Source organism: Thunnus albacares, chromosome 11 (genome assembly GCF_914725855.1).
Source record: "Thunnus albacares chromosome 11, fThuAlb1.1, whole genome shotgun sequence".
Classification (NCBI taxonomy): domain Eukaryota; kingdom Metazoa; phylum Chordata; class Actinopteri; order Scombriformes; family Scombridae; genus Thunnus; species Thunnus albacares.
The window spans coordinates 6,087,207-6,105,542 of record NC_058116.1 but is presented as its reverse complement, the minus strand read 5'-3'; the positions used below and the strand labels follow the sequence as shown (position 1 = coordinate 6,105,542).

Genomic DNA, 18,336 nt, shown 5'->3' with positions numbered 1-18,336 from the left:
TTTCCTGTTTATTATTAATTTGTTTATGTATTGTTGTCTCAAAATATAAAAAAATAACTTTTAACTTGAGGTGTGCATGCACTTCAGGGTGTGCTCCTTCTCAGCATTCCGGGAAAAGCTTAAGCCAGGGTGCTGGAAAGGTGGCTCCAGCCGATTGTCTAACTTCAGATTAAGGAGGAACAATACAGATTTCGTCCTGGTTGTGGAACAGTGGACCAGCTCTTCACCCTTGCAAGGGTACTTGAGGGGTACATCCAGTCTACATGTGCTTTGTAGACTTGGAAAAGGCTTACAACCATGTCCCTTGGGGCACCTTGTGGGTGGTGCTGTGGGAGCATGGGGTACCGGGGTTGTTGCTGCAAGCCATTCAGTCCTTATATAACCGCAGTGAGAGCTGTGTTCGCGTTCTCAACAGTAAGTCAAACTCATTCTCAGTGGGTGTTGGGCTCCACCAGGGTTGTCCCTTGTCACTGATTGTTTTTGTGATTTTCATGACAGAATCTCAAGGCACAGCTGGGGGGAGGAGAGTGTCCAGTTTCAGGACCTAAGGATTGCTTCTCTGCTTTTTGCAGATGATGTGATTCTGTTGGTTTCAACACACCATCACCTCCAGCAGGCACTGGGACGGTTTGCAGCCAAATGTGAAGCAGCCGACATGAGAGTCAGCACCTCAAAATCTGAGGCCATTGTGCTCTGCTGGAAAAAGGTGGACTGCTCCCTCTGAGTTCGGTGTGAGTCGCTGCTCCAAGTGAAGGACTTCAAGTATCTCGGGGTCTTATTCACAAGTTAGAGTAAGATGGAGCATGACATTGACAGGCGGATCAGTGCAGCATCAGCAGTAACACGGGTGTTGTGCTGGACCACTGTGGTAAAGAAAGAGCTGAGTCAGAAGGCAAAGCTTAATTTACCAGTTGGTCTATGTTCCAACCCTCAACTATTGTCACGGGCTTTGGGTAGTAACTGAAAGAATTAGATTGCAAATACAAGCGGCCGAGTTTCCTCCAGAAAGTGTCTGGACTCAGCCTTAGAGATAGGGTTAAGAGCTCCGACATCCGACCTTGAAGTAGAGCCACTGCTCTTTTGCATCGAAAGGAGCCAGCTGAGGTGGTTTGGGCACATGGTTAGGATGCCTCCTGGAAGCCTCCCTCTGGAGGTGTTCCAGGCACATCCAACTGGTAGGAGACCCCGGGGCAGACCCAGAACACTCTGGAGGGATTACATATCTCTCCTGGCCTGGGAACGCCTTTGGATCCCCCAGGAGGAGCTGGAGGGCGTTGCCAGGGAGAAGGATGTCTGGGTTTCCTTATTCAGTCTAATGCCGACCAAGTCCCGGATGGGCAATGGAAAATGGATGGACTTTTAACTTCAGTGGTGTGAAGACATTATTATCAGGCCTCAATAAGCAGGCAAGGAATGAGACTTTGAAAATGGGTGGTTTGGAAAATTAGTAACTTGGTTCTTTATTATGAAGTTGTATTTCTCTGTAATCTGCAATTTATGGTGGCTTACAATTTTTTAAAAATGACATTTACAAAATTGTTACAAAGTTGGACTGATCTGCTGCACTTATGCAGAAATTGGTGAGGATGTAAATGGTGTACTTGAAATTACTGGCCTGGCAGGAGTAAGGCAGAAACTATTTGAAAATTAAGCTGCAACAACTTCAATTTAGGGTTTTTTGGTCTGCTCAGCAGAAGTTAGGCAGAAACTACTTGGAAATTATCATGAAATTTGTGGGTAATTTTAAGGAAATTAGTTGGAAATTACTTGCTAATTATCACCTATTTTCTATGAAATCACCATGAAATTTGTGGACCTGTAAAATTAAGTGTTACTAGCTTTTTTAATGCGATATTATACTAAACAACAGATTTATAATACTCTAACAGTACTATCTTGCATGTTCTCACACTTTATTAAAGGATGGCATATTCCTCCTCCTCATCTGGATAATGATAATAATAAAACATTTGCCGTTCCCGCAAAAAATCTTACACAGAAAAACCTGAGATCTGAAACAAAATCTTACAGTAGATATGCTTTCATCTACTGTAGTTGAAAATGCAAAAATAGAAGTGGAACATGAGGATGGGCCACTGACAAAGCCAGATAAAAGGCTTCAGTCTTTCCCAACAGGAAGAGAGGGATTGATCTGTTTGTGGTTCAAGCAGCTTCTCTCTCTGACTCACCCACCAGATTTCAACATTTCAGATGTGTATGTTCATTATTTGTATCCCTTTTTTCAAGATAAAGTTAAAATGATGTTAATTACATGTGAGAAGGATTGTCTGAGTCACAGTTGCAGTATAGTTCATAAGCTTTTCTTCACACACTACCTACCCACTCATCTACACACAGGCAAACACAGAGTACAAAAAAGGGAGCAATACCATGCAGTCATACTGCAATAACCAGCATTTTACTGGTTCAAATGACTCCATAATGTGAAAGGGGTTGCTCATAATGCCAAAATAAATATGTATTTAATGCCATTTTAATTTAAAACATTACTGATTTCTCTATGCATTGGTACAGTATTTAGGAATATTTTGAATGCAACTGATTACCTGCCTTCTGTACAATTCATGTTATCATCATGTAAATGTTGTGAGGGCCCAAAAGCAGGATGCAGGGGTGAAGCAGGTAAGGTAAAAAATGTAGTTCACTTGGTCTTTGTCCAAAAAACAAAGTCAGCAACAGGTAGGCCGTCAGCAAAGGTAAACAAGTGCAAAAAGGCAAACAAAATCCAAAAACAGGCAGAGCTCCTGAGGAGACAGGTAGGCTGGCAGTGCAAGGACTGGAAATATTAAGGCTATGAGGCACAACAGATGATCAGGCCATAGGCGGCGCAAGAGACTTTTGTCTTGTTGGGGCTAGCTATGGAATTTGAGATAGGTTTGGAATTTGTAACGCAGACATAAATATATGACCCATATACAAATACGTTATTGTCCTGTTAGCATCGACAGCTACTGACTAGTGCTAGCGTGTTCCAGCTCCAGTAGTTTACCAACTGGACCTACAAGTAGTCAGTCTGTCTCCAAGCTCCTGAAATCACATATTTAGCGAGACGTCTGACTAAAATTTTCTGTGTCACTGTCTGGTGGGACCAGCCCTAAAGGATAAAGCTGACAATTTTCTATATGTATTTTTTTAAGTCATCAAATCTCATGTGCAGAGCCAAACCAACAATGAACCGATCCTACTTACAAGTATTGTGTGTGTATCAAAAGCCTGATATATCTTATTCCTCCGTGTCATAGAGCTCTGTTGTTGTCCAAAAACTATTAAAAACACATCAATGAGCAGCACTACTGCACTGGGTGACATGCTCCTTCATCCCTGAAGAGAGTGATTACCGTTTATTAAAAACAGCTGTTTTTTTAATAGTTTTTGGACAACATTGGAGATCTATGGCACAGAGGAATATGATATATCAAACTTTGGATACATGCACAATACTTGTAAGTAGGATGACTTCATTGTTGGTTTGGCTCTGCACATGAGATTTGTTGACAATAAGAAAAATATAAAAAATGGACAGCCTTATCCTTTAAGCTTGAGGGCAGGTATATACGGAGAGTAGCTGTTTAGGGGGAGTGAGGGGTAGGTGTGCAGGCAGTTACTGGACAGGTGAGTAACAGGATCTGGAATGATTGGGAATGTAAGAAAACTGGCAGGAACTGTAAATAGGCAGAAATAAACAAAAATGGAACTATTGCCATGATACTTAAAAAGGTTTCCATCATGATTTTCATATAGCTGGACTGGCTGCTTGTCACAGTTGTTTGTGAAGTCAGAGACCTGAGTGGAGAGCAAATGGAAGGAACAGTCAGTCAGAGAGTCGTATTTTGGCCTTGACAGTCCAAAATATGACCCCAACTTAATCAGACTGTAATGAAATATAGAAGCATCACCTTTTATGTTTAATGACTTAGCAATGTCAAGACTGCATTACATAGGGAAATGGACATTCCAAAGTGAGAGACAACAGGAACAGCCTGTTAAGATCCAAATATGCTTCCTGTGCCTACATTACTACTTAGATGTGACAAAGGAAAATACTGTAAAGTACATTAAACTAAGGGGGTGTGGGCCAATCAAAACCACCTCAAGGACACCTCTAGTTTCACATCTATGATGGACTAATGTTGCTCTCACCATAGGGGACACCTTCACAGTTTATAGGAGCAGCCTTGGGGGGAAAAGGCCAGTCAGACTCAGCCGCTCTATGGGCTTCAGGGAGGCCTGTGTGAGCTGCCTGCAGAAAGGGTGCCCTTCATTGCTAGACAGGGTGCCCTTTTTAAAACACAATCATAGATAGAGAGTGAGTGGCAGCCTCACTGTTGTCTGTCCCCATTGCTACATTCACTCACAAACTTGTCTTCAAGAGCCTTATTTGAGAATATTGTAGCTAAAGCCTCATGGACAGAACATGACCTTCAACTCCCCACTCTAATCAGACTTTTTCTTAGCAAATGGATATAGGATTCATTTAATTTGTACCTTTTTGTGTTTTGCTTTGTCTCTATATAAATTCACCATCTTTTCATCTTTTTAATACCAGTGTATTCAGTTAAGTCAAGTTCATTTATATTTTATCTAGCAACAGAAATAGAGTTGTTACAGCAGTAGCATTAAGATGATTTAGCAAGAAAACATGAGTACGTCAACAGGGTATGAGTGAGGCAAAAGAGACAAAAAATAGCTCTTGAAATTTGTGCATATTTGGTTTTCCTGCATATTTGTCTGACAGAACACCGGTGATCTGTACTGATGGACTCACTAGCCTTAAATAACAAAGGGGGTACCACAAGGTTTTGTGTTTGGTCCAGTGTTATTTTCAGTCTTCATAAACAATATTACAACTCAAAGACCATCCATTTTTATGCAGATGATACACTTCTGTATGCACATTTCTTCTCCAACTCAAGCCATGTCTAGATCATAGTCTGCCTATAATTCTTCAGACATCTCTGTAAAAATCCTCAAACTTGTACTGAATGCTAATATGACAAGTGTTGTGTTTTACACTCAATAATCTTCCTGCATATAATGGTACTGAGCACATAATTGAAGGTGAAAATGGGTGTCTTATATCAGAATAAAGCATGTATTTCTCTTGAGGACATGAAAACCATTTTGCATCTCACCATTATGTTTGTGCTTGACCATGGAGATATCCATTCTGCACTCTCATGCTGTTCATTCCACCTTTAAACAGCTTGATGCAGTTTACCACTGTGCCCTGTGTTTCATTACAGGAGATATATAAAGCACTCCTCACCATATACTACATGAAAAAGTAATCTGGTCCTCACTAGCAACAAGAAGAGAACTACATACTATCTATTTTTTTAGAAATGTCTCCATCTGAAGCTGCATTAATATATTACATCCCTCCTCAAATCTAAAACTACTACTACTTTACTACTAAGTTCAAATTTTTGAACACTTTAGTGATGTCTGTGATTGTTTCTGATGCTGTTTGTATGTGCTTGTATGTGTGACTGGCTGTGCTTTGTTGTATGTCTTATCTCCGTTCTTATTTCTTCTACTGTACTCAGGTTTCTCCAAACGAGATATTCATCGCATTGAGACTACATGATTAGATAAAGGTTATACAATGTTTGGGGCAATAAAATGGAATATAACTAGTTCAAGTTTTATGTAAAGATATTGCAGTGATGGCAATGTAAGCACTTATTGCATAGGGGGCAGTAAGGGAAACCCTAACTGGCTTTTCCAAGTAGTTTGGATGGAAAATGTAATTCCTACCTGGATATTTTTCACTGGCAATATTTTCGAGTCAAGTCCAGGCATTTTCATGCTGCACACACATTGGGAGGTTTTCTGGGTGGATGGTGGGCTTACAAAGTGCAGGTTTTTGACACTAGAGACCCAAACTCGCATCCTTATTTACGTCTGTGTTTAGGGAACATCACACTTTGGCTATGGTAAGAGAAAAAATGTGGTTTCAGTTAACTGTTAATAAAGTAAACATGTCCTGCCTCATGCTTCATGTCATTGTTGACAAACACATTATTTTCCCTAACCTTGACCATGTTCTGTGGGTGCCTAGACGTGAGCATAGAGATGATTCTGCTATTACAGAACACCTCAGGCAGGCACAGTTTTAAAGGATAGGTTCACAAGTTTTCACCCAGACAACAGTCAGGTGCCCAGATGAACACCGACACATTATTTTTTGCTGGCCATTAAGAGATCCTTTCATAATACACTTTCAATTCAAGTGATGGGGAATAAAATCAACAGTCCTCAGTCTGTATTTAACCTTTTAAAATCCACTGGGTCACCAGCGACCCGCTTAAGCCAGTTGGAAGCAGTAGCGTCACGCAATAATGAGTAAAAGCAATTGGCACAATTTGGCCAATTGGAGATGATTGGAGAGGTTCGGGGACACCAGTGACACCACAAAAACTCCCTAGCTCCCATAAGGTTAGGCCTAAAGGTCTGGAATTTTATACAGGTTGACAAGATGTAGAAAGTATATGGTGTTCTGCATAGTTCTGGCATAAAGCATGTCCTAATTATTATTATTAGAATATGACTCATGATAGCTGAGGACCAAAAACACTTTTTTGAGCCATATTTGAACTGACGTAATTTTGTTTGCGTTTTAGCCGCATGCTAAACAAGCACATTTCCAGAAACTAGAAGATGTCACTTGTCAAATGAAGCCCAATACATGCATTGTGGCCTTACAGTTCTTCTGTTCTTCTGTAAGCTTTTCCATCTGGGTGTGCAAAATAGGCAAAAATTCTATAAAAAGGGTGGCTGTTAAGGGGTTAAAGATAATATGAGACTTCAGCCATCCAAATTAGTCAAATCAAGTCAATATTCCCTCTTTTTGTTATTATCCTTCCACTGCAGCTAAACAGGCCTTGAAACACAAATAAGGATTTTATTTTCTAAAATCAACTTTATTTGATTAGCCTCATATTATCTGCTGATAAGCTTTTGAAGACATTTTTCTCAAAACCAGGACTTTAGATTTTGTCCCCCAACACTTACATTGTAGGTATATTTGGAGTGGATCTTTTAATAGCCAGTATGAACAGGAGAAATGATTGCAGTGAGAAAAACCTGTTTCAATGTTCATATGGGCACCTGTTGTTTTAAGAAAGAACAAAACAAAAAATGTGAACATATCCTTTAAGCATGTTTTGAAATGACAGAACTCTCTGGTGTTTACACATTATATCCAGTTATATCAAACATTAATTAAGGAATAATCATTACCAATATACCAGTACCAAGCACCCTACTTACACCACTGACAAGAAACATGCAATCTTGGATAAACTGTGTATACTTTACAAGCAAGAAAACGCATCTACTTTTATAATATAGTAAGCAGTGCAAAAAATACATTATTTCTCATACAGAAAAAAAGACATTTTTCAATTTATTCACATTGGGATTCAATGTTTGTTCAATGTATTTTTTCTGTATCATTTATGTATGGCTAGATTTGTATAAACTGCTGTTTTATTTTTTAAAGAGACACTTGGTACAGTAATACACTTTCAATATACATTTACTTGCCTTGTTTCCGTTGTTTATTTTCACATTTTATTTTCAAGATAAATGTATTCTATCTTTTAAAGTAGTAAAATAATGAGTACACCAAGTGCAGAAAGATGTAACACTCATTGAGCAGATTAGTCACTTCAGCTTGACTTCATTTGGAATAGGTAAGCCTTTCACGCCAGCCAGGGCATTTTCCACCATCTTCTCTACCATCCTGCTTGCTGTATTGTAGGTACTGATCCCAATGTGGGGGGTGATCAGCACATTGGGCAGGCTAAGGAGAGGATGATCCCTGCATAAGATGAAGCATGAGGAATGAGTGAGCAGAAAATAATACATTAATCATATATTACTGTAGGATAGTGCATCAGTCTAGCTTGAGGATGTTGTTCTGGGCCTGTATTTATCAAACTGCTAAAAGTAATTTCATATTTTGGACTTAAGTGAAAGATAGAAGTAAAAATCCTTCGCTTTTACTCCTTACAAACTTAAGAATAAAAACTATTTATCAAACTTCTTTTGACTTAACAATGCTCTGAAATTATACTAAATATCATATGTCATAATGAATAATACATTACCTGAAGCTGTATAATTAAGAATAGAGTGGTGTAGCCACATATATTATTTGCATTTGATAGGACATAAAACCAATTTTTCTTTTTTTCTTTTGTTGTTAATTTCACTTGTTAATTACTCCTGGAGATTTAAAGATTTCACAAAAATAAACTTTTCAAAGACATGATAATGATGTTTGTTTTTTCAGAATATCATACTATACCACTGTGTAAACAGTAAGGCTATTTTAAGTATGTACAAAATGGCAGATGCAGCATCAATCCATATCTCTGATTGACGACTTCATGTGATCAATTATGTGATCACATGAGAGTTACTCTTAAAACAGACTTTTACACTTTACACTTTTACACTTGATAAATATGTGTAACTGCTCACACTCAGCCAAGAACTTTTTTTACTTCTAGGTTGACTCTTTAGGGCATTCATAAGTGTTATTTTTAGAATTCTGAGAGTGTATGTTCAATGAAGTGAGACCTTGGTAAAGGTTCAGGATGGGTCACATCTAATGCCGCTGCACGGATTGTAGCCAACTGGAGAGCTTTAACTAAGGCATTCTGATCCACAACTTGACCTGAGACATGAAAAGAGCATTATTAAGGTAACGTTAACCAGTAATGATTCAGTCAAGATCAACACAGTCTAGCAAACACACTGTTCCCCACCTCTGCTGATGTTGACTAGTGTTGCCGTGGGTTTCATGAGGGACAACTCTCTGTGGCCGATGAGGCCTGTAGTGTCGGAGGTCAATTTGACAGCTATCATGACAAAGTCCGACCTTCTCAGCAGGTAATCCAGGCTCTCACAGTAAATCGCCCCGACTGCCTGCTCATCTTCAGTACTCCTGAATACAATAACAAATTCCAACTTTTTTATACTCCAGCTTTCTACAGTGTTGTCAACATAATTAATGAGAGACTGTATCTTGTTTTTTCTATTTAAAACATAATCTTTTTTGTGAAAAAAAATCTAGGTGGGTGTATTTAAAAAAAAATAAATACACCCACCGTACCATGTAAGAAAAATATTTAAATACTTAACTCAGTAAAATACCACCTCGTTAACCATTAGCAGGTGAGAGTCAATGGCTCTACATTATTTCCTGTGCAAGCATGTTTGTTTTCCTGTATGGTCTTGTGTAGTACATCCATATTGAGTGGGAAAACCCCATGATCAACAGTGTAAACTATCAAATGCAGTCATTGGTTATTTCTGCAAAAATGCAAACAAAAAATACTCAAATATCATGTTGTTACATGCTAATTAAAGAAATAACCTCATTAGCAAAATTTGTTGTCTCTTTTTTTACCTTCTGGTTCTATTGTGATACAGGATCTTCATTTCAAATCCTCTGCTTCTTTGGGCAATTTTGTAACCAATCTCTCCCATTCCAATGATTCCCAGAGTCGACCCTGTGACTTCAACTCCCATCAGGCTTTGCGGTATATGGGTGGTCTTTGGGTCAACAGCAATATGATGACCTATGAGGAAAAAGGATTAAAAAGTAAACATTTTATATATGTATTACAGACCTCCTCACTCTGCCCTGATTAACAAGTAGCAACAAGGAAGTGATCCCTCTCTGGTTTCCCACCCAGCAACACTAATTGCTAATTGCTAATAATGAAATATTTTGTCCTAATTGCTTAGGACAAAACAATACTCCATACGTATGTTTTGCGGTTTTTCTTCGACCAAGTTTTAAAAATTAAGATTTTCAGATGACTTTACCAGGTCATGGAAGCTGATAATGTGCTTTTGCTACAATATCTAAAATAAATAAAAATATTCTTTACATTCATCTGAAAATTGTGGACAACTAAGGATTAATTCCCTACTAAGACATAATAAATATGAGCCCTGGGACAGATGAAGGAGTTGCTCTGTCAATTTAAGTGCACACAGATGAACTTCTTTGAGATAATAGATAGCTGTAGGTCTTGGTTTTGGAATTACATGGAGATTGTCACACACTGGGCCTGGGGTTCAGATAATCTTTGATCTCACCCTCAAGGATCTTGCGAGCTGATGCCAGAAGCAGACCCATGGCAAAATCTGCAGTGGCATTGCTCACTACACGAGGTGTGTTGGCCACCTTCACCCCAAGACTGTTGATGAACGGTACATCCAAGTGGTCGATGCCCACTCCTGCACTTGCAACCACTTTGAGGGAGGGAAGCAATCTGAGCAGCGAAGGCTCGGCTGCAGGGCAGTACTTCCAAATTAAGAGGGCCTGGATCTTGGGGCCATGAAGCACTGGGTTTTGTAGAAACTCTCTGTAGCAGATGATTTGGAAGTGTTGTTTCGGTATGTCAGCTAGCTCTTCAAGGTAACCATTCTCTCCCCCCACCTCTGAGACCAATGCCCATGGTTTTTCCTCTTCCATTGCTTGATGGGATAAGACACAAAAGGACTTACTGTACCACCTGACTGAAAATAGAGTTCAATTAGTACAAAAGTACATGCAAAATTCGTCTACTAGCAAGCATTTGAAATATGTAAAATTTTCCAACAAATTTAACGAACATTTCCTTGGATTTAAATGGAGCTGTTCTTTAAATGAAAAAAAATCCCCTATAATTTGTATAAAATTACATACTTCTCTCCAGAAAACTTTCTAGGTGATTTCTTTTTACTCTGAGTTAGTTTTACAAGGAAAACTCACCCTTTCAACCTGAGTATCGAGTTTCAGTCCTGCTGTTTCCTCAGACCGAGGTAGAAGCTGAGGTCTTTTTTTTTTTTGAACTGATCTTTGAGCAGTGTTGTGTTTTCATTCTCCATGGATGAAGTTAGAGTTTAAACGAGGCATGTTAATGTGAAAACCTGTCCTCACACTGTGGCACAGAGAGGTGGCAGGGCAAGGAATGTTGTGCTTGGTTTATTATTCACAAAAACATGAAGTATCAAGGAATTTAAGGTGTGTACAAGTGTACAAGGTGCAAAATTTGAAAAATATTTGTTTTCATACATTTTTATCTTAATGTATGTCATGGTGATTATGGTGGAATATTAGACTAAACAGAACAGCTGACTACAAATGTATGGGGAAAAAAAAGCATTTAATCTTTTATATCAATAAAATAATCAATGAAGAAAACTCATATGTCTCATTTGTCTTGTATGAATATATTTATTTTACTTAGCCAGGAAGAAACTTGCACACAACATGCAATCTGAGGTAAAAAAAAAAACTTTCTAGGTGATTTCTTTTTACTCTGAGTTAGTTTTACAAGGAAAACTCACCTTTTCAACCTGAGCATCAAGTTTCAGTCCTGCTGTTTCCTCAGACTGAGGTAGAAGCTGAGGTCTTCTTTTTTTTGAACTGATCTTTGAGCAGCGTTGTGTTTTCATTCTCCATGGATGAAGTTAGAGTTTTAATGAGGCATGTTAATGTGAAAACCTGTCCTCACACTGTAGCACAGAGAGGTGGCAGGGCAAGAAATGTTGTGCTTGGTTCATTATTCACAAAAACATGAAGTATCAAGGAATTTAAGGTGTGTACAAGTGTACAAGGTGCAAAATTTGAAAAATATTTGTTTTCATACATTTTTATCTTATTGTATGTCATGGTGATTATGGTGGAATATTAGACTAAACAGAACAGCTGACTACAAATGTATGGAAAAAAAGCATTTAATCTTTTATATCAATAAAATAATCAATGAAGAAAACTCATATGTCTCATTTGTCTTGTATGAATATATTTATTTTACTTAGCCAAGAAGAAACTTGCACACAACATGCAATCTGAGGTAAAAAAAAAAAAAAAAGGAAGCTGTTATACATATATTGTAGTAAACCAGAAAAGAGCACAAGATTAGGGGGAAATGTACTCATAATGTTTTGGTTATGATAATGTCTGAACATAATCTTTATACTCACATACACCAGTTGGAGTCAGTTTTCTTTCCTATCCTAACACATTCCAGTCAGAACCAGTTTTGTACATCCTTGCCTTGCGACATTGTTCATTGGAACAGTACTAAAGGTTACAAAGTCCCTTCAAGTTATACAGCAGATGAGCAGCAATTTTCTCATGTACCTTTTGGCAAATTCTGGCACAATAATTAGCCAGCATTTCACGGCAACAATTTATGACTCTACAATCGCCTAATTTGACACATGACAAAAATACCATGTAGTCTGAATCTGGCATTAGTCACTCAAATTTGACTTCATTTGGAATAGGTAAACCATTCACTGCAGCCAGGGCATTTTCAACCATCTTCTGTACAATCCCTCTTACTGTAGCACAAGTATTCATGCCAACGTGGGGGGTGATTAGCACATTAGGCAGGCCAAGGAGAGGATGATCCCTGCACAAGATGAAACAGAGGAGTTGTAAGGAGTGGTCAAGGAGCTGGTTGAGTGTTTGGTAAATGTTCATTCTACGTAGTTCCCTTTAATATTATTTCAGTGGGGTTTTGGGTTGTAATTAGTTAGCAGTGCTTGCTTGAACTCCTTGTCACCGCCTTTAAATGTTTGTTTAATTAAAATAAATACTGCTGAAATATGTCCAGGAGGAGGAAAATTCAGTATATTCATATGTATAGCACAAAAATACAGTAAAACTTTATCATGAGGAGAATAAATATATCACATTGTAAATTAATGAACTATACTGATTGTATTTTTTGTTTGTTTGTTTTTTATTTTGTAATTTCCTGTTCAGATCTTTCCACTGTCCTTGTAAGATGATAATGTCCCTGAATGCCTCACGTGTCTGTACACACTGTGTTCTTATGCAGACTGAAGAAGTGTCAAGGCCATGTTTAATACAATTTAAGTAACATTCGTTGCACTTTGTTGTACAATAAAGTGATTCAAAGATGAGACCTCGGTAAAGGTTCAGGGTGAGTCACATCTAAAGCTGCTGCACGAATCATTCCAGACTGGAGAGCTTTGACTAAGGCATCCTGGTCCACCAATAGACCTGAGATATCTAAAGAGCAAAATATGGCTAAATATGAGAGTTTCAGATTCTAGCAATTATCTAATCAAAATGAATCAGTACAGTCTAGCAAACACATTGTTCCCACCTCTGCTGATGTTGACCAGTGTTGCCGTGGGTTTCATTAGGGACAGTTCTCTGTGGCCGATGAGACCTGTCGTGTTGGGAGTCAGATTGACAGCTAGCATGACAAAGTCTGCCCTTCTCAGCAGGTCACCCAGGCTCTCGCAGAAAGTCGCCTCGACTGCTTGTTCATCTTCAATACTTCTGAACAGTAACCAAGCGAACAAGAGTAGAAACATTGTCTCACTGAGTTATTGTTTTCAGATTTTTGTTTGTAATTTACAGTACACACACTGCAGGTCTTTTATGGTCCATTATTGAAAGTCAAGTATAACAGATTGTTTCAGAAATTACTTTTTTTTTTGGTCTGCACATTTCTATTTATCAAAATGTAGTGATGATGTCATCAAACACGTTTACCTTCTATTCCTGTTGTGATACAGGATCTTCATGTCAAATCCTCTGCTTCTTTTAGCTATTTTGTATCCAATCTGACCCATTCCAATGATCCCCAAAGTGGATCCTGTGACATCAACTCCCATCAGGTTTTGTGCTAAATAGGTAGTTTTTGCATCCACAGCTATTTGGTGACCTATGAAGAAAAGGACCAAATCAGTCACTGTTTTTATAAAAGCCTGTACTGCTGCTGCAGGGCTCTGAAAGGCTAACTCTGTATTCACTGCTAACCTCAGCTGTGTACTGTATATGGAGGCTGTAGTGTGCCACCAGAATAATTAAACATGTATATAGTTGTTTCCTCTAGTACAATTATCAGGTCAAAATTTTAATTTGTCCAGTACTTTAGTGCAAAACTAATAACATTCACATCAGCCTCAGCTGTACTTTGTGTTTAGTATTAATAAGCAAAACGCTAATGTAAGATGGTGAGCAAGAAAACACAGCAAAAAAGACATTTGGATGTCTTTCCTTGACCAGCTGGTGGAAATCTTCATCTATTTAAATAATTTATTTACTTGAGGACAGCATTATAAAATGTATGAAATTATTTTTGAAAAGTCTTTTAAATTTGTAGGTAAATTTGTGGTATTACATTACTAATGGGTGTTCCATTATTGAATTAAAGAATTGTTGTAACCTGTCCATCATTTAAAGAAGTAGTTCAACATTTTTAACTGACTGATGGCACATTAAGGAGTCTACCTCAAAACCTGAATCTGACTACCTCTTGTTAAACCTTATGTCAGTTTTATAATTAAAAAATGATTTACTCTCACAATTACTCCCAAGAAAAATGTGCACCAGGTTTTGGTTTTGGAATCGTTCCACAATGTCCATGCAATTCGGGGCTCAATTAACCTTTCACTTTACCCTCAACAATCCTCCGTGCTGATGCCAAAAGCAGACCCATTGCAATATCTGCAGTGGCATCACTGACCACACCAGGTGTGTTGGTCACCTTCACCCCTCGACTGGTGATGAAAGGCACATCCAGGTGATCGATGCCTGCTCCTCCATTGGCTACGACTTTCAGCGAGGGAAGCAAATTAAGCAGCAAATGCTCAGCTGCAGGGCAGCAGCTCCACACGAACATGGCTTGGATTTTAGGGCCATGCAGTAGGGGGTTCTGTAGGAACTCTCTGCTGGTGATTATTTGGAAGTGTGGTTCCATTATGTCAGCTAACTTTTCAAGAAAAGCTTGCTTCACGCCCTCCTCTGAGAGCAAGGCCCATGGTTTGTCCTTTTCCATCACCTGGAGGGATGAAATACAAAGATAAACACAGTAGAACTCAAACAATTTGGTTCATCTCATATCACTGGCAGCTTTCAGTATGTCTCCTTGCTTCTTAGTTCCTCCTGGCTAACTGTAGTTAGCCAGCCCCCCAGTAGCCAGTGCGAGCCAAACCAGCATAGCCCCTACACTCCCACTGGTAGTTCCCGAGCAGCCAGGAAGCCAGGGTGGCTGGGTGTCTGTCCAAAGGAAGCATAGCCCTAAGCAGAAGCCCACGGTCCACCACTAACCAGTTTTTGTTTCTAATAAGTAATAAGCAGTAAGGTTCTCCCTACTCAGCAGCACATCCGCTGAGAAACCAACTCTGATTATTGGTAGCTCCATCGTGAGAAACGTGAAGTTAGTAACACCAGCAACCATAGTCAAATGTATTCTTTGGGCCAGAGTGGGCAATATAGCATCCTATTTAAAACTGCTGGCTAAGGATAAGCCTAAATATGGTAAAATTATTATTAACATTGGTGGTAACGGCTCTCAGTTACACCAGTTGGAGGTCACTAAAATTAATGTTGTGTACATATGTTGTGTACATATGCAAAGACAATGTCGGACTCAGTAGTTCTCGGGGCCCCTGCCAAATCTGACCAGTGATGACATGTATAGCCGCATGTCATCAGTCAATCACTGGCTGTCATAGATAATTGGTGGACTTTCTGGGGAAGACCTGGTCTGATTAGGAGAGACGGCATACATCCCACTTTGGATGGAGCAGCTGTCATATCTAGAAATATGGCTGAGTTTATTAGAAGACCAAAATCATGACAACCCAGAGTTGAGACCAGGAGGCAGAGCTGCAGTCCTAGATGCTTCTCTGTGCTTCCATTAGAGCAGTTACCCAACCAAAAACCACATACAAGGTTAAATCAATTAAATCTAAAGTAAACAGAAGAGGAATTATACATAAAAATCTGATAAAATTAACACCACAATTGCAATAGTATGTAGGAGAATTAAAAATGTATTCTTAAACATTGGATCTCTCTCATCTATAGCTGTATTAGTAAATGATCTAATATCAGATTATCATATTGATTTATTTAGTCTTACTGAAATCTGGCTGTGTGATGAAGAATATGTTAGCCTAAATGAATTCACTCCCCTCCAGTCATATTAAAACTCACATTCATCAAGACACTGTCCAAGGAGGTGGAGTTGCAACTATTTTCAACTCAACCCTAATGATTAACCCTAGACCCAAATTTAATCATAACTCATTGGAAAGTCTTGTTCTTAGTCTCTCTCACCCAACCTGGAAAAGTTTCCAGCCAATTCTATTTGTTATTGTGTACCTGTACTTGTAATTTTATCTGAATTCTCACTTTTTATCAAACTTAGTCCTTAGTACAGATAAAGTAATTATAGTGGGTGACTTTGATATTAAAGTGGACGTTGATAATAATAGTCTTAGTACTGCATTTATTTCATTATTAGACTCAACTAGCTTCTCTCAGAGTGTAATTAAACCCACTCACTGTTTCAACCACACCCTCAACCTTGTTCTGACATATGGCATCGAAATTGATCATTTAATAGTCTTTCCACAAAATCCTATTTTATCAGATCATTACTTAATAACTTTTGAAATCCTATTACTGGACTACATACCATTAGTCAAAAATGTCACACTACACTAGATAGCTAGATTTAGTTAAATTTAAGGAAGCAATTCCATCAGCAATGAATTCAGTGCCATGTCTCAATACAACAGTAGTACAACAACTTAGTCCCTCCAAACTTGATCATCTAGTTGATAGTCCCGCGGGGCCACTGTGAATAACACTCTACTCCATCACTTCTTTAAAAAAGAAGATAATAAAACACAAGACGCTAGCTCCATGGTATAATAATATGGCAAATTAAAGCAAACATCACGAAAACTTTAAAGCAGATGGCATTCCACTAAACTGGAAGAATCTTGCTTAGTCTGGCAAGATAGTCTTAAAACATACAGGAAGAACCTCTGTAATGCCAGAGCCACCTATCACTCATCATTAATAGAGGAGACAGCCCTAGGTTCCTTTTCAGCACTTTGGCCAGGCTGACAATGAGTCATAACTCTATTGATCTAGGTATTCCTATAGCTCTTACTAGTAACGACTTTATGAGCTTCTTTAATGATAAAAATTTTAACTATTAGAGACAAAATTTATCACCTCCTGCCCTAAACAGACATCGATTTGTCCCCAAACACAGGAACCTTAGAAACAGCTGTAAAACCTGATATATATTTAGGCTGTTTTTCTCCACTTGACCTTCTTGAACTAACTTTAACAATTTCTTCATCTAAACCATCAACCTGTCTCTTAGACACCATCCCAGCTAGGCTGCTTAAGGAAGTCTTACCCTGAGTTAGCACTTCTTTACTAGATATGATCAATCTGTCTTTAGTAACAGGCTACAGCACTGCTTGAAAGTTTGTGAACCCTTTAGAATTTGCTCTATTTCTGCATAAATATGACCTAAAATGTGATCAAATTTCCATGCAAGTCCTAAAAATAGATAAAGAGACATCAGTTAAACAAATGAGACAAAAACCTTACACTTGTTTGTTTATTTATTGAAGAAAATGATCCAATGTTACATATTTGTGCGTGGCAAAAGTATGTGAACCTCTAGGATTATCAGTTTATTTGAAGGGGAAATTAGAGTCGGGTGTTTCAGTCAATGAGATGACAATCAAGTGTGAGTCTGGGAGGCCCTGCCTTATTTAAAGAAGAGAAATCTGGGTCTTCACTATCAAAGTCTTAGCTTCACAACACAGGTTTGTGGAAATGTGTCTTGGCTCAAACAAAGGATATTTCTGAGGACCTTAGAAGAAGAGTTGATGATGCTCACCAAGCTGGAAAGGGTTACAAAACCATTTCTAAAGAGTTTGGACTCCATCAGTCGAATGTCAGGCAGATTGTGGACAAATTGAGGACGTCCAACACCATTGTTACCTTCCCCGGGAGTGGTCAACCAACAAAAATCACACCATGAGCAGAATTGTAATTCTCCGGGTGGCCACAAGGGACCCCAGGGTAATGTCTAGGAAACTAAAGTCCTCTCATGCAGTGGCTACAGTCAGTATTCATGAGTCCACCATCAGGAGGATATTGAACATCAATGGTGTGCATGGCAGAGTTGCAAGGAAAAAAGCCACTTCTCTCCAAAAAGAACATTGACTTTTGGCTTGAATGAGAAGCATTATGTTTGGCAATGAGCAAACACTGCATTCCAGCATTAGAACCTCATCCCATCTGTGAAACATGGTGGTGGTAGTATCATGGTTTGGGCCTGCTTTGCTACCTCTGGACCAGGACAACTTCCAATCATTGAAGGAGCTATCAGTTCTGAGGTGTACCAGCACATTCTATAGGAAAATGTCAAGGTATCTGTCTGTGAACTGAAGCTCAACAGAAAGTAGGTCATGCAATAAGACAATGACCCTAAACACACA

At 38.7% G+C, this 18,336-nt stretch overlaps 2 protein-coding genes across 5 annotated transcripts; both read right to left on the bottom strand.

Moving 5' to 3' along the window:
• Nucleotides 1-7,045: 7,045 nt before the first annotated feature.
• Nucleotides 7,046-11,473, bottom strand: LOC122992377 (probable 2-ketogluconate reductase). 4 transcript variants are annotated; one of them, XM_044366153.1, is made up of 7 exons: nucleotides 11,377-11,473; nucleotides 10,799-10,967; nucleotides 10,141-10,521; nucleotides 9,443-9,614; nucleotides 8,799-8,977; nucleotides 8,611-8,707; nucleotides 7,046-7,846 (listed from the first exon to the last, which is right to left on the bottom strand). In XM_044366153.1, the coding sequence occupies exons 3-7, from the start codon at nucleotides 10,517-10,519 to the stop codon at nucleotides 7,690-7,692; spliced, it is 984 nt and encodes a 327-aa protein (XP_044222088.1). In that variant the 5' UTR covers nucleotides 10,520-10,521; nucleotides 10,799-10,967; nucleotides 11,377-11,473; the 3' UTR covers nucleotides 7,046-7,689. The 4 variants fall into 4 exon arrangements, with proteins under 4 accessions (XP_044222088.1, XP_044222086.1, XP_044222087.1 ...); XM_044366151.1 differs by having other exon boundaries at nucleotides 10,141-10,563; nucleotides 11,377-11,472; XM_044366152.1 differs by lacking the exon at nucleotides 10,799-10,967 and having other exon boundaries at nucleotides 10,141-10,563; nucleotides 11,377-11,445.
• A 384-nt stretch (nucleotides 11,474-11,857) lies between these two features.
• LOC122992525 (probable 2-ketogluconate reductase) lies at nucleotides 11,858-14,915 on the bottom strand. The gene is made up of 5 exons (XM_044366354.1): nucleotides 14,477-14,915; nucleotides 13,568-13,739; nucleotides 13,173-13,351; nucleotides 12,970-13,066; nucleotides 11,858-12,449 (listed from the first exon to the last, which is right to left on the bottom strand). Exons 1-5 carry the CDS (start codon nucleotides 14,853-14,855, stop codon nucleotides 12,293-12,295), a joined length of 984 nt encoding a protein of 327 aa, XP_044222289.1. The 5' UTR covers nucleotides 14,856-14,915; the 3' UTR covers nucleotides 11,858-12,292.
• Between the last annotated feature and the right edge of the window lie 3,421 nt (nucleotides 14,916-18,336).